Here is a 14702-nt window from a genome sequence, read left to right on the forward strand (position 1 = left end):
CCAGGAGAGGGAGTGCCTGACAAGACTTTTAGCTTGAAACATCTCTCTGCAATAACCCAGGTTTTTTTAAAAAAAAAAACATATATTTTTAATGATTATTTTCCTTTATGCCTATCTGTCCTGAGGTATTATCTTTGTTGGAAAAGAAGGGGTTCAGTTGGCCAATGCTGCCCTCATGTGGTAGCATTTATATATATATATATATATATTTAATAAATGCATAAGCTTTCATTCCATTGAAATTCCTTGGTTGTCATTTGCAGAATTCAGTTCTTTTGGACCACAGAACAACTTCTCTATATCTAAAAACTGAAGGGGTTTTTAGCTTGAATAAATTTGAAAGGAAGCAAAATCTGCAAATCTGACTAAAACCATGGCAGGAATGTGAAACTAGAGTAAGTGAGCAACACTGCAAGTTTGTCTGTATTACACGGAATGATGCTAGGGGCTCCTTGTAGGAACCAAAAGCGTCTCTCTCTCTCTCTCTCTCTCTCTCTCTCTCTCTCTCTCTCTCTCTCTCTCTCTCTCTCTCTGCATGGCTATTTTCATTACAAGCGCTGCAAGGTGAGATTTGAAAGCTTTGATGTGCTGCCTGCATCGCAATGACAGAAAATCATTCTGAATTGATTGCTCTGAAAGGCTGAATTACTCCATGTGGTCTTATATTTGATTGTAAAAAGAGAAGAGAGTTTGTCGCAGGGTGGGGCGAGGAGCTACACACCGCTATGCACAGAAGAAATTGCGTGGCTGAAGATAGCTAGAGATTCTCAAAGCATCTGGGTCGAAAAGAAATTATTTAAGAAAGCATGGAGGATTGCAAAGACAAATGGGGAAGTGGGAGAATCCGCAAATATCAGTGGCCTGGGCCGGCCCACCCATGAGGCAATATGAGGCGGTCGCCTTGGGCAGCAGGATTCACAGGAGCAGCAGATCCAGCTTCCAAGGAATGCATTGCCTGCTGCAGCAGCTGGAGTGACAATGACACTCCATGGGGGCCGGATCATACACCTTCTCGGCAGCCCCCACCCCCAATTCTGCTTCTGCAGGGGCTTCTAGGTAAATAGGAGGCACTGCTGTTTTCCTCCCATCCCTAGAGAGGAAATGGTAGGGGCAGCCCTCTGGGGTCTCCTGGACTTTGCACCCACCCACTGTGATTCTGACGGCAGCCTTTGATTGTGAGTCGAAGCCCAGCTCTGCGCTTTGTGATGAAATAAGACACATGGACACAAGTATTTTAGGTTAATGGGCTAAAAAAAGGCCACAACTTTATTGGTTACAGAATGTGAGTGGTATTGGCTTAGGCACTGGATCTGAACAGACTATAGTTGACTCCCGCCCGCTCTGCACACAAGGGTTAACAACCTGTAGGAGGAGCTTGTTGATGTAAATCGACTGGAAGCTTTCCCCTAGAGCAGGCACGTCCAACAGGTAGATTGTGATCTACTGGTAGATCACTGGACATCTGTGGTCGATCATCGGTAGATCACTGGCTCCCCTCAAAGAAGCTCAACAACTTTGACTTCCCTAAAAAAACTCAACAACTTTGACCTGAACCCCTAAAAAACGGACTTTCTTCCTTAAAAAAAGCTCAACAACCTGAACCCCCCCAAAATGGGGTAGATCACTGCCTCTTTTTAAGTCTGTGAGTAGATCGCAGTCTCTTGGGCATTGGCCACCCCTGCCCTAGAGTCACCGGAGGGTCGTGCTATGGCCCTAGCCACCACCTGGGCATCGGACAGGAACCACAACCACCAGATTCCTTTAATGGAATACCCTTCAAGGGTAGGTGATGGCCACAACCTCCCCGCTGACACACAACGCATTTCCAATGCCTAGCCGCCAAACCTTACAAAGTTGTGGCGATTTGCTACGGGGTAGGCGAAAAACCAAGTGGCTGGAGCCAATCTGCCAAGTGGGGAAAATTCCTACCCTTGGGCAACCAAGGCGACCAACCGAGGTCCATAGCAAGGTCAGGTGCCGAAGCAAAGCCTAAAGGGCGGGCAGGCGGGTGATCTGAGGAAGCCAGGAACAAGAAGGAGCAGCTCGTGGGACCCGCGGCCGTTTTAAACAGCTAAACCACGCCCACCAGCCCGCCGGATTGGCTGACTGGAGTGCGTGACACGGACTCAGGACTCCAATGATGCAGAGGGTCCGGCCACAACCCCCCCTACAGACTCGGGAAGCGATTCCTGCTCACACCTCCTCTCTGGGAAGAGGAGAGGCTTCCTCACTTTCCCACAAACTGTTGATTTGATCTTGTCCCCTTGTTCCCGGTGTAGGTCTTCACCCACTTATCCCTTATTTCCTGGCTGGGTGTGTCACGAATTCCTTCACGGCGCTTTAGCAGAAATGTTAAGCGTTCCAGCTTCTTTAGTGCAGTATATTTATTGTGAGCTATATACAAATATCTACAGGCAGTTCATACACGAGCAGTTCATACTCTCTCTAAACCTCTCGCTGACCACGCCCTTCTACAACACCACCACTCTCACTGCTGGGAAGGTTTCCCTTTTAAACCGATGACAACCAATCAACTGACAGCACATTACTGCTGAGTCATTCTGACCCAGCACTCCTATAGAAAGTATTGCATCAGCCAGTTTCACTTTACTAGTGCACTCAGGCCTGCAGACTTACTCTCTCACACAGCATTCTGTGGATCCCCACAGGGTGGGGGTGCCATTTTGTGGTTCGCCTCAGCTGCCAAAATGTCCTGCCAATGAACGAAGAATCTGTATTGGATTGGGCATTGAAAGATGAAATTTCACGTCTGAATTTATCATTGATGCATCTGTATTTTGAAAGGAGTGGCACCTCTTTGTGCAGTGTGTGTTTTGGGGTAAGGAAAGAGCCTTCATGAGGAAGGAAAAATCCTATCCATTTATTCCCCCCCCCCAAAAAAGTGCATTGCATAGTACTGGAGAGGACAAAATGCAGTTTGAAAAAGAAAAAGAAAAACCACCATTTAAAAAAAACTTCTTTCTGCTCTGAAACATGAAACCATTTAGATTTAGAATTATGTCTGTATTGATAATTTTAGTAGGGATAAAAAAAATGCAAGGACAGAAAAACTGGGAATAGCCCTGCCTTTCGTTTCTTTATTCACTCAGGTAAGATTGCCAATTGGTATTTTGTAGTGGTTGCTATCTACCATCTACTATGTTTTTGAAATAATATATATATATATATATATGCAAGAGGGGAGAGGGACAGGGCCGCAGGCAAGTTAAATCTGCATTCACTGTAGATCAAGACGCCAATCCTCACACATTCGGGTGCAGACCCCAACCCACCCAGAGTGTGTTTGTTTGCGTGTCTATGTACATTATACATGGGATGAGATAGAGGAAAGATAATCGCCCTCTTTCTCTCACACACCTCTCCCTCCATCCATCTGTGCGCACATTGTGAACGGATGAGCAGGACATGGGCAAATAGCTGGGTGGTTTGTGGAGGGTGAACCGATTCACAGAGACTCCTCAACCTCCAATCCACCCAACCACACAGCTGAGCAGTGAGGAAACAGCTGAGTGTTGTGGAAGGAGGGCTGTGGCATATTCATGTTATGGCGCAGAGGGGAGAGGCGCTGTTGCACTCAAGCAGGACTGCTGAGAGGAACCAAGCCACCTGCCAGGTGCTGGTAAAGCTTCTTCAGATGTGTAAAAGAGGGAAACCCTCCGCCATCTTATACTTTCTTGCCCACCCCTCTCAGAAGTCACTGAATATCCATACACAGCGACACAACTTTGTCGGGGGAGGGGGGAGAATATATGGCCCTGTGGAAGTGAAATGAATCCTAATTCATTATTTAAATGAACATATGAATTTAAAAAATAGGTGCAAAGACATAAACTTAGAACAGGGGTCAGCAACCTTTTTCAGACGTGGGCCGGTCCACCATCCCTTATAGACCATGTGGTGGGCCGGACTATATTTTGAAAAAGAAAAAAGAATGAATTCCTATGTCCCACAAATAACCCAGAGATGCATTTGAAATAAAAGGGCACATTCTACTCTTGTAAAAACATGATTCCCGGACCGTCCATGGGTCGGATTGAGAAGGTGATTGGGCCGGATCCGGCCCATGGGCCTTAGGTTGCCTACCCCTGACTTAGAATGAAAGAATTTTTAGCCCAGGAATTTGTTCTGAGCAACAGAATTAGACTGAACTCACAGTCCTATACAAAAAGAAGAAGAAAACCACTCCTGATTAATATCCTCCTCCTCCTCCGTTTTCAGTGGTGGGGAGGTCATATGTTGTCTTCATGATTAAACAATTAGGAGCCAGAAACCAATGCAAATCTACTTCAAATCACCTAGAGGCCCACCAGGAGATCCTAGTTGAGATTCTGCTCACCTCTGACTTACAGAACAACCGTCTGTGTGTTTGCCCAGAGTTCAGTTTCACATGGTTTAATTAGGCACGCTTACTAAGATGGCAATCCTACACTATCTTAAAGGTAAAGGTACCCCTGACCGTTAGGTCCAGTCACAGACGACTCTGGGGTTGTGGCACTCACCTCACTTTACTGGCCGAGGGAGCTGACGTTGTCTGCAGACAAGTTTTTCCGGGTCATGTGGCTAGCATGACTAAGCCACTTCTGGCGAACCAAAGCAGCACACGGAAACAGTGTTTACCTTCCTGCCAGAGCAGTACCTATTTATCTACAGTTCCTGCACTTGATGTGCTTTCGAACTGCTAGGTGGGCAAGAGCAGGGACTGGACAGCAGGAGCTCACCCTGTCACAGGGATTCGAACTGCCAACCTTCCAATTGGCAAGCCCTAGGCTCAGTGGTTTAGACCACAGCGCCACCCACGTCCTTATTTGGGAGCAAATCCCATTGAATGCTTAAGAGGACTTAACTTCTGAGTGGGCAAAAACATAGGACTGCAATGTTTGCAACTACCTAACAGAACCATATTAGAAAGACTTCAAAAATGACATTTTCAATAACTATCGAGTGCTCATTCATGTTTTATAGAGGATTTTAATTCTAAGACATTTTGGTATGGCATATTTTGGCTCATAAAAACTATTAGCATGTGTTTAAAGGCCAGCTACCAAAGCACTTTGCTAGCAGATCAATTATTTAAGGAGGCCAAAACACAAAGATCATTGGCTTTAAAAACAGCATGGTATGTGTTAACATTTCAGAAGCTAAAGACAGCAAGTGACAAACAATGGTATTTAAGTGCTAAATGCATAAAAATAAATCTTATGTACATAATTTATGAGAAACAAAATCATATAAAGATTTTCCATCAAAAATAAATATACATGTATATGGTAACATGGTCACTAAATAAATAAAGGCTACTTTTGCCGTTAGGACTACATACGCTACAAGTACCCAACAAATCAACGAGAAAATTAGCTTTACAAAGTGGCTGAGCTCTGCTAACCAAACATATGGGCACAAACATATTCAGGACTGACATGTCCCAGTCCAGTGTCCCACGTTGCGCAATGAGTTGCTGTGAATGGAGGAGAACGGAAAGACCTCTTTGCACTCCAGCAGGGATGGGGGAACCCGCGGTCCTCCAGATGTTATTGGACTCCAACGCCCATCAGCCCCAGCCAGCAAGGGCAACAGTCAGGGATGGAAAGAGTGGTAGTTTAGCAACATTCGGAGGGACACAGGTTCCCCAATCCTGTACCACATTATATGGCATGAATGGAACTGCTCTTTCCATTGAAATAGACAGGGATTTCTTGGCACGTGGCAGGATTCGTATTTTCGCCGCTCCAATCTATAAAGGATGATTTGCTTGGAAGTTGGCAACTTCAGAAATGGAAACTAAAGTCGCAAAAGTGCAATCATGCTGGTTTAAACTGCTGTCTGTTGTCAAGGTAACAAAACTAGTACTTGGATTTGGCGGCCCCTGCTACTGCAAAGGCATTTCAAAACCCTGATGCAATGCTGAGAAGTTTATACTTATTTTGACACTTCAATTTTTGTTTGCGTCTCAGACTCGTAACCTGTAACCATGAATGCTTCAAGATTACTGCTACTGGTGCTTTAAAACAACACATAGAAATCTTTAAAATAAATCAACCTGCGAAAACTGGAAATTCTGGGCTAGATTGTTAGGACCAAGTATAAATGTATGTATAAAAAGAGAACATGCGAATCACTTACAGTGTCCTACTCGACAGAGATTTGCATCCGAGTTGGCTGAATTACAAACATTTGTATTTCCATTTCACCCCAATTTTAAACATTTCCACTGGTACGTGTGCTTTGAAATACTATAAGAGTTTTGGTGGTATTTAAGTGTCGCCAATTCTCTGTTTGCAGTTTTTCCTTGGATACATTGCTTACACCAAGATGGAGCACCTTAGCCCTCCAAAGGTCGCTCTCTTTGGCCACTGTGGCTGAAGGGAACAGAAGTCCAAGAGCATTCCAAGGGCCACAGGTTAGCTACTCCTGAGCTGCAAGTAAAGCAATGCACCCACCCACTCCTCACAACCCAGGCAGTTCTATTGAGACTTGCAGAATTTAGACTAGGTTGCTGTAAGTTTCACAGACATGAACAGCTAACCAATGTTTCAATTGCAAACACTTTCCTCACTTCAAACCTATGATAAAGCACAGAAAAGCAAAATAAAATCTATACATCTATAAAAATAGACTAGTTTTTTTTATAAATTAGTTATAAGGAAAAAGATGTGAACCTATAAATCCAATAAAATATTTAACATGTATATAAAAGAGCCCAAGTTTCTTAGCTCCGTCAACAAACTTTTGCATGTACAAATCTCCACCAACGTCCAGTTCCACATCTGCACAGCTACGGGTCAGGGAAAAAAATACCTCTTTCCAGGTATTAGTTATCAGTAACAGAGGTCAGAATCAACCCTCTAATTTTAAGTACAGACTACTTAGGGTGCAGTCTGTGGAAGCGGCTTATCTAAATCAGTTAGCATTAAAGCTCATTATTTTGAAGGTGGGAAGAAAACACCCATATTTCACTCCACTCTGCATTATGAGAATACTGGCATGTGGGGAGGAGGTTTTCCATCAAAGGGCACATGACAGACTTAGTTCTCATGAAGGTCATGAACCTGTGCTTGGGCTATACCTCTTCAGATGTGGGATGCATACAAATTAACTCTCTTCAATAACAAAAAATTGGACTGTTGTCCATTGTTAGTCCTCACAGTAGTCATTGAAATTGATAGGCACGACTAATTTTCACCCATGAATTTCAATGGATCCACTCTTGAGTAGAACTTAGCTGGATTTTCTCCACCCAGAAAACAAGATGCCCGAGGGGGAAAGAGATTCTAGCTTAGCCTTCTTCAAGACATGCTAATTTACATTTTACTACACACACACACACACACCTGCAACTGGCAGCGCTGCAAAGCTGTACAGCCCAGACACGGGTTTATCCCCCCAGTGACAGCTAAGACACATTTCATTTATCCTGATCAACTGACATGTATGGCTTCTAAAAGGAGAAGCAAGCTTGAATGGTTAATTCTTCCCAAAAGTTGCTAAAGGACACAGGGATGCATGATTAGTTTAGCTTTTGACACAGCCACACTTTCCTTTCCAGTGCAGGATCATTTGCCTAGAGGTTGACCGCCGCCATGTTTCCTCGAGAACCCGATGCAGCACAGAATGCAGGGGGAAGTTAAGAACTGAAGAACTCCGCTCAAAATAGACATGGGGCAAGTTTCAGGTTGGGGGTGAAATTTCACGAACAGCAGCAAATGTCTCCCAGGAGGTCAGAGAATGGGCTGTCTTCAAAAGGCACAGGTGGTTTGCAGCTGGTTCTTCTTGCACACAGGAACCAATCTCCCAGGAGCGTCTGGCTCTGCTCCTGGACTGAAGGTCCCAGACTCCCTGGCTTGGTTTTGCTCAACAGGGTTCCAAAGCATCTGAATGGATGTGGCAACTCAAGAGGAATGGTTCTCTAGTTCTCTACAGAACAATGTATGCCTAAATCCTTCATTACTCCTTTTCTGCCCCAGCCACTGAAATCTGTTTCTTTGGGGCAAAAAAGAGGGCTGGATTGTCTCTAAACACCACAGCAGTTTTTGGCGAGAGACGGCTTCTTCAATGATGTCCCAGTCAGGTTTGTTACAGACTTGTCCTCTTCTTTGTCACTCCTTTTTCGCACTTCTCTGCAAAAATAAGAGTTTGGTATGATTACTAGCAGACCTGACTACAACCCCAAAACCTGCAGAAGCACTCAATCGCGCCCAAATTTGAGCCTGCTAGCTGCCTCTCACATGCTTGAATCGCAATACCTTGAAACCAAATGCCGTGGATTCACCACCAGCCAGCATTTTCTCTTCCTCTCCCCTTGTTGTTTACTATCTCGCGTCATAAAAAGTTCTGGGAAACTCCAACACTTGCACACTATTTTTGTGACATTCTGGTTGGCCTAATACAAGGTACTGCTCTAACATGTAGTTGGATTACCTTTATTTTCTGCAGTCCTGTGAATGGCTTGCTATATTGGGTCCTACTTGCTCTTGGTAACGTAGGAAGCAGGCTTACACCAGGTCAGACTATTTATCCATCTAGCCTGGCAATGTTTGCTCCAGGGATAGCGAAACCCTTTACCACTGACCATTGGCCATGTCCAGCAACATCTGGAGGAACCACAAATGGCCCATTCATGTTCCCCATTCATTCCCTGTTCAGCTCTCACGGTCTCAGAGAGACATGAGCCTCTCTCAATACCTGCTACCCTGAGAGACTTTTAACAAGTGAACTCAAAAGATTGAACCTGGCACATTCTATGCTCAATGGCCCCTGCCACTGATCTATGGTCCTTCGCCATGTAAAAGTAAAGAAATTAAAATGCAGTGTTATCATCCACATGCTCAAAAGGCTGTGGCAGAGGTAACCAATGTGTGCCTCACAGATCTTGCTGGTATTCCAATTCTATTCATGGCTGACATTGGCCATGCTGACGGGAGCCGGTGGGAGTTGGTCCAACAATATCTGGAGGAGACCTCCTCGGCTTCCCCTGGAAACATTATTGGAGCAAGCAAATTATTTTCTTCTGTTTTGGAGGCAGTCAGGAAAGATCACCACTAAAGCAGCTCTAGAGTTTGGGAGTATGTTTGTTCGTGGTCCGCAACCTCTCTCAAATATAACCCCCAGAAAACAGGTTTCCCATTCTAGGATGAACAAAATGGTTAAAATCTCCATTTTGTCATAAAGAGGAGAACATTTCAGGTCTCGAATAATTCATTTAGTAGTCTGAAAATTAGAACTAAGAGGTCTGTTTTCCACCAACTGTTTGGGTTATATAATTGCTCTGTACTTGCTCCCTGGAAATCTCTAATGCACTGCGCTATTTAAAGCGTAGTGCCTGGAAATTCCTGGAAATGAATCATACCACAAGGCAACAATTAACTTTGAATTGATACTTCCAGATAAGTGGATTGTTACACCTCTGCTGCACCTGTTGCCACTGGAAGATAAGAACAAGCAGCTTTGGCTCTTTCCAGGAATCCCATACTTATTTCTATTAATTCAAGAAGGGCTCTTGAAAACAAAACAGCTTGCCATAAAATATAGAAAAATGATTCCAGAAATTACCTAATTTTTTCATATGAAAGGCCATATATTTCAAGCAGCAGAGGGACAAATAATTTATGTTTGGGTACTGAAACAAACAGCATTTGTTACAATTGGGAAGACAATTATTAAGAGGCTGAGGGTACACAGTATGTTCTTCTGCTTAAGGTTTCAAAAGCCCTCTGAGGCTGCTTCCTAAGTTACAAAGTTCCTGCACAGCAAGCAACTCCACACAGGAATGCATGGGAAAACAGTGTATCGCTCAGCACATGAAACAAGAGCACACGGGTATTTCGCACTTGGGAAGCAGCTCTCTGGGAGACACCATCACATGTAATGCGAGGTTCGTGTTCATTTTACACAGAAAAAACATCTGTGCAGATTTATTTTTTAAGACATGTGAAATTCCATTTAGTAGATCTGACTCCCCCCGCCCCGAAAAAAGAAACTGTAAATGGGGTTAAGAAAAAGTAATTCATATATTTCAACCTACCGAGCAAGATGAAGTACTGCCTCCACAATATTAGATCCATCTTTAGCACTTGTTTCACAGAACAATGCACTGTAGGTCTAGGTGGAAAAACAAAAGCAGAAGAGGCTTACGCACCTATGCATGGAAGTTTTCCTTCCAATAAAATCATTAAAAGACACGAGAACACCGGGGAAGAAGCTAACCTACAGGAGGTACAGTTCACTAGTCACAATTGTTTCTGCGTGCTTTGAGGTACCTATCTGAATAAAGGTTGCCAACACATTAGCCAGCGACAAAGCACAAATTTGCAGCAATTTTCAAACTAAGCACTTATTAAGTGTCATCCAATACCAATGTTTTTAAGTGAATTACAATCTCAGTGCTTTATGATTTGACTCTCATGAATCTGAAACTTATCATTTTAATACATTCATCCAATCCTCCACTTCCTACTGCCAAGTCTTTCTCAATTGGGAGCGATGGGTTCTGTAGTTCTTACCATGGCCAGCTTCTCTCCATAGTTTATTGGCACACATTTCTGTCCTTGCTCAGCAAGCACCTGGCGAAGATCGGCTTTGTTTCCTACCATCATGATTGGAATGTTTTCATGAGTTGCATCCTGCAAGAACACAGTTTGTTTTCGGTTTTGGGGGGTTGCTGGAGCTTGAGACACTAAGCTCCAAATAAACATTTAAACTTCTGCTGTCAAAAAGTACAAGGTCAAATTTCAATGGACGTCAGTTAGATTATACAGGCACATTTATTGAAGCTATATTGAATATGATGACCACACTGAAACGGAATTATCTGATTATAACATTTAAAAACAAAGGAAGTTGTAAATAACAGAAAAGGACACCCCACCTTGAACCTTCCTGGTCAATGTTTTATTAAGCCTTTATTAATGAAAGCAAGTGTTTGCCCTACATTGGTTGAGTCAATACATGAAATGGCTGTTTGTCCAGGGAAGCAAAAAAGACATTTCCTGTAACTCAATAGTGGCTCAGAGCAATGCTTGCAATCAGGGCCGTCTCAAGCAGGTCGGGCACCCTGGCGCTGAGGCGTGGAGATCGCTCCGGCGCCCCTGCCCTTGCAGCGTGCAGCGCGGCTTCGTAACACAGCGTGCCCCCCCCCGCCAGCCCGGCGCCCTGGCGCCCCGCGCCACCGGGACTACACCTAGAGCCGGGCCTGCTTGCAGTTACCTGTGTACAAAATCCCTTTTACAACCTAAAACCACTGGTGAGGAACCATGCCCACTTGTCCCACTCCTGATGTCAGGTGTGATTTGAGGTGGGGGGCAGGTGTGGCCACATCTGTGAAGCAACTGTTGGGCACTGACAGGGATCCCCACTGGGCGCAGCTGCACTAGGGAGTTGCCAGCTGAGAACTTCCTAGTGCGGTCAAGCATGTTTGCTTTCTCCATTTGGGAGCAGCAGTTTGAATCCCAACCACTTGCTCTACAAAGGAGCTTCCCCCCCCCCCCCCTGCAGAGGAGAAAATGTTGCATCTGGAGAAAGTACGGTAGTTTGAATCAGAGCTACTACTTCCAGACTTCTTTTTTAAAAAATCTATTTATTAATTTTCCAATTAAAACACAATTATATCACATCCATTATTTCAAATTATACAAATACATATCAATTAAACCGGATGTTATGCCAATTCATAAAAATTTTTGAGTTCCCATGCTTCAAAATTTGGAGATTCCTTATAACTGTCCACTCTGCCGTCTTTATTCTAATGTCCAAATCTTCACTCAAAGTCTGTAATAATCCTAATCTTAAATTCTTCCAGACTTCAAAGGGGCTCCCTGTCGTTGCCAATCAGCTTATTGGCTGTTACAGTGACCTCCTTTGAATTTGGTCAGGTGTCAGTCTCAGAAATAAATACAGCACTCCAGAATAAGCTCACTGGATTTAAGTGGGAATCTTATGTACTCCACAGGTTTCACATGGCCAAAATCCTTACCGCAATCATATCCACCCATTCTCGTACATTCAGGAAACTCTTCTCACAGGTAACGTCGTATAGCAGAAGTACCCCATCTGCTCTTCTGAAGTACGATTTAGCAATACTTCGGAACCTTTTAAGGGAAAAGTTACATTTAAAACCACACTAGGTTTTACCACACTGATATTGACTCTTTTGTTGTTATTTTTTCCAGTCCGATCTGTACACAAGTTCAATGAACTCAGTAGACCAGACCCAGAGACCTGAATCCATTTGTTGTGCAGGCTGGAAAAATATTGGCTCTCAGGAGGAAGCAGGAGGCACCCACTAGTCCCACCTGTGGCCAAGTCTTCTAAGATAAGAACCTGCCTCCAAGGAAACAGAAAGCAGAGCATCCCAGTGTCTGGACCCCTGGATACAGGTAGGTAGCCGTGTATCTGATGAAGTGTGCATGCACACGAAAGCTCATACCAAAATTAAAACTTAGTTGGTCTTTAAGGTGCGACTGAAGGAAATTTTTTATTTTGTTTGGACCCCTGGATGTTGATGGGTAGCATGAATTTGGTTTGGATACTATTAGCATCACCATTACTGACCTAGTGCAAGATGTACAAACTTTTGTGCTAACTTTTAAACTTAAGGAAGGTGGCACCTCATTTTTTAAAAAAATGTAGATTGTGTAAGGCATTGAAAGTAATGGCATGATTCAAACATTGTTGGTGGGGAGCACAGGACCAGAATGGACTTTAAAGGCTAACATGCCAGAATTACCCTTAAATTGTACAGATAAAAAACCTGAATGGGAAATATATGTGCCCATTTATATTGTTATATAGTTAAGGCTATACTGAAAGCTTCCTGAGTTGGTGCAGAGATGCCATCCTGTCTAAAGATGACTTAGTTATTAATACACCTCCACAGAGTCATATGTGTGATTAATTTGGGGGTCTCTTTCCCTCTCTGAAACTTGTCACCACTCATGTTTTATGTATAAATGTATTGCATTGAATGAATATCCTTCGTTGTACCAAACAGTTTTAATATAATGGAAAAGGGAAATTGATGAAAACCACGGTATGTTGCCTCAAGGCATTCAGCATCCAAGGCCGAAGGATTTCAATATAAATGTACTAGATGCACTAGGAAGCTTTTCTGTACATAACTTTCAAGAAATATGGTAGGAATGGCAAAAAAAGGAAAAAGGAAATTTGCAAAAATATAATGAATTATATTGATCTTATGGGTTTTCCCACCCCCAGATCTTCATAGTAATACACAAGTGGGAAAATGTTTATAGAAAAGTTGCAATCTCCCTGACCTAACTGCTAAATTAATAACAATTCCAATTCATTACAGCTTACCTACTAATGCATTTTTCATATCGCATGGATATCTTCAACCAGCAAATTCAATCCACTTTTATGCAAGTACACATCAAGACTGAGGCTTACATTTTCACAGATTTGAGCTTAATTATTGCTTCTCCATTTGAAATTTGGTATGAGATCTAACCCCAGGTCATACTAACCTCTCTTGTCCTGCCGTGTCCCACAGCTGCAGCACTGTAGGTTCCCCGTCAACAATGAGCCTCTTCATTTGAAAGTCAACACCTTAAAAAAAGAAAGAAACAGAATCCATTATATCCTTTAACAGAGGAGAAGTAAATGAAGGCAGAGGAATATCTTAGTGCAGCTTTCCCCAACCTCCAAATATTGTTGGACTCCAAGTCCCATCATCCTTGACCGTAGGCCATGCCATCTTGGAGTCTAATAATATCTGGAAGACACTCTGACATAACTCTACGACAATTGTGATGACAATATTTAAGTTGAGGTGAACATCATGCTGTCCTCCAGGTGCTGCCTAACTACAATTCCCATCACCCCTATCTATGGATCATGCTGTCTGAGTCTGATGGAGCATCTCCACCCCCATCGTTCTGCCCAGACACTGAGGTCCAGCACCGAGGGCCTTCTGACGGTTCCCTCGTTGCGAGAAGCCAAGATGCAGGGAACCAGGCAGAGGGCCTTCTCGGTGGTGGCGCCTGCCCTGTGGAACGCCCTCCCATCAGATGTCAGAGAAAAACAGCTACCAGACTTTTAGAAGACATCTGAAGGCAGCCCTGTTTAGGGGGGCTTTTAATGTTTAATAGATTTTATTTCATTTTTCTGTTGTAAGCTGCCCAGAGTGGCTAGGGAAACCCAGCCAGATGGGTTGGGTATAAATAATAAATTATTATTATTATTATTATTATTATTATTATTATTATTATTATTACAACAGCTGGAGAGGCCCATGTTGGCTACACCTGATTAAAGTTACTTTCCTGTTAATAAATATTAAAATATATACAGAAATAATTATATATTAACTACATTTTTCAGTACCTGGCACAGGTATGACACCCTTTCCATATATTGATAGGACTTATATTTAACATAGGCTTTAAGAGAAAGAAACATACAAAAAGCCACTGACATTTTCAGATTGGATAGTTCAGGCACGTCCAACTCCCAAGAGACTGTGATCTACTCATAGTATAAAGAAACTGCAGTGGTCTATGCTAGAATAATAATAATAATAATAATAATAATAATAATAATAATAATAATAATAATATCTTTATTACAGTCATAGACCAGCAAAGGTCTGTGCTTTATTTATTTATTAATTTATTTTGCTCCAAAGATCGACCAGGGGCACCCCACGATTGGCCAATAGGTCACGATCGACC

General features: G+C 43.1%; 1 protein-coding gene across 3 annotated transcripts in view; it reads right to left on the minus strand.

Moving 5' to 3' along the window:
• Positions 1–566: 566 nt before the first annotated feature.
• Positions 567–14702, minus strand: part of RASEF (RAS and EF-hand domain containing) — a 46559-nt gene continuing 32423 nt past the window's right edge. For 2 of the 3 annotated variants that reach the window (XM_035099746.2, XM_060280077.1), the window contains exons 13-17: positions 13497–13578; positions 11987–12101; positions 10518–10637; positions 10040–10116; positions 568–8135 (exon numbers count right to left, since the gene is read on the minus strand). In XM_035099746.2, coding sequence (XP_034955637.1) covers positions 8030–8135; positions 10040–10116; positions 10518–10637; positions 11987–12101; positions 13497–13578 — 500 coding nt within the window. In that variant the 3' untranslated portion in view covers positions 568–8029. Of the gene's footprint in view, positions 8136–10039; positions 10117–10517; positions 10638–11986; positions 12102–13496; positions 13579–14702 lie in introns of all 3 variants that reach the window. The other variant, XM_035099748.2, reaches the window with a different exon arrangement.

The sequence above is a fragment of the Zootoca vivipara genome, chromosome 11, assembly GCF_963506605.1.
Source record: "Zootoca vivipara chromosome 11, rZooViv1.1, whole genome shotgun sequence".
Taxonomy (NCBI): Eukaryota; Metazoa; Chordata; class Lepidosauria; order Squamata; family Lacertidae; genus Zootoca; species Zootoca vivipara.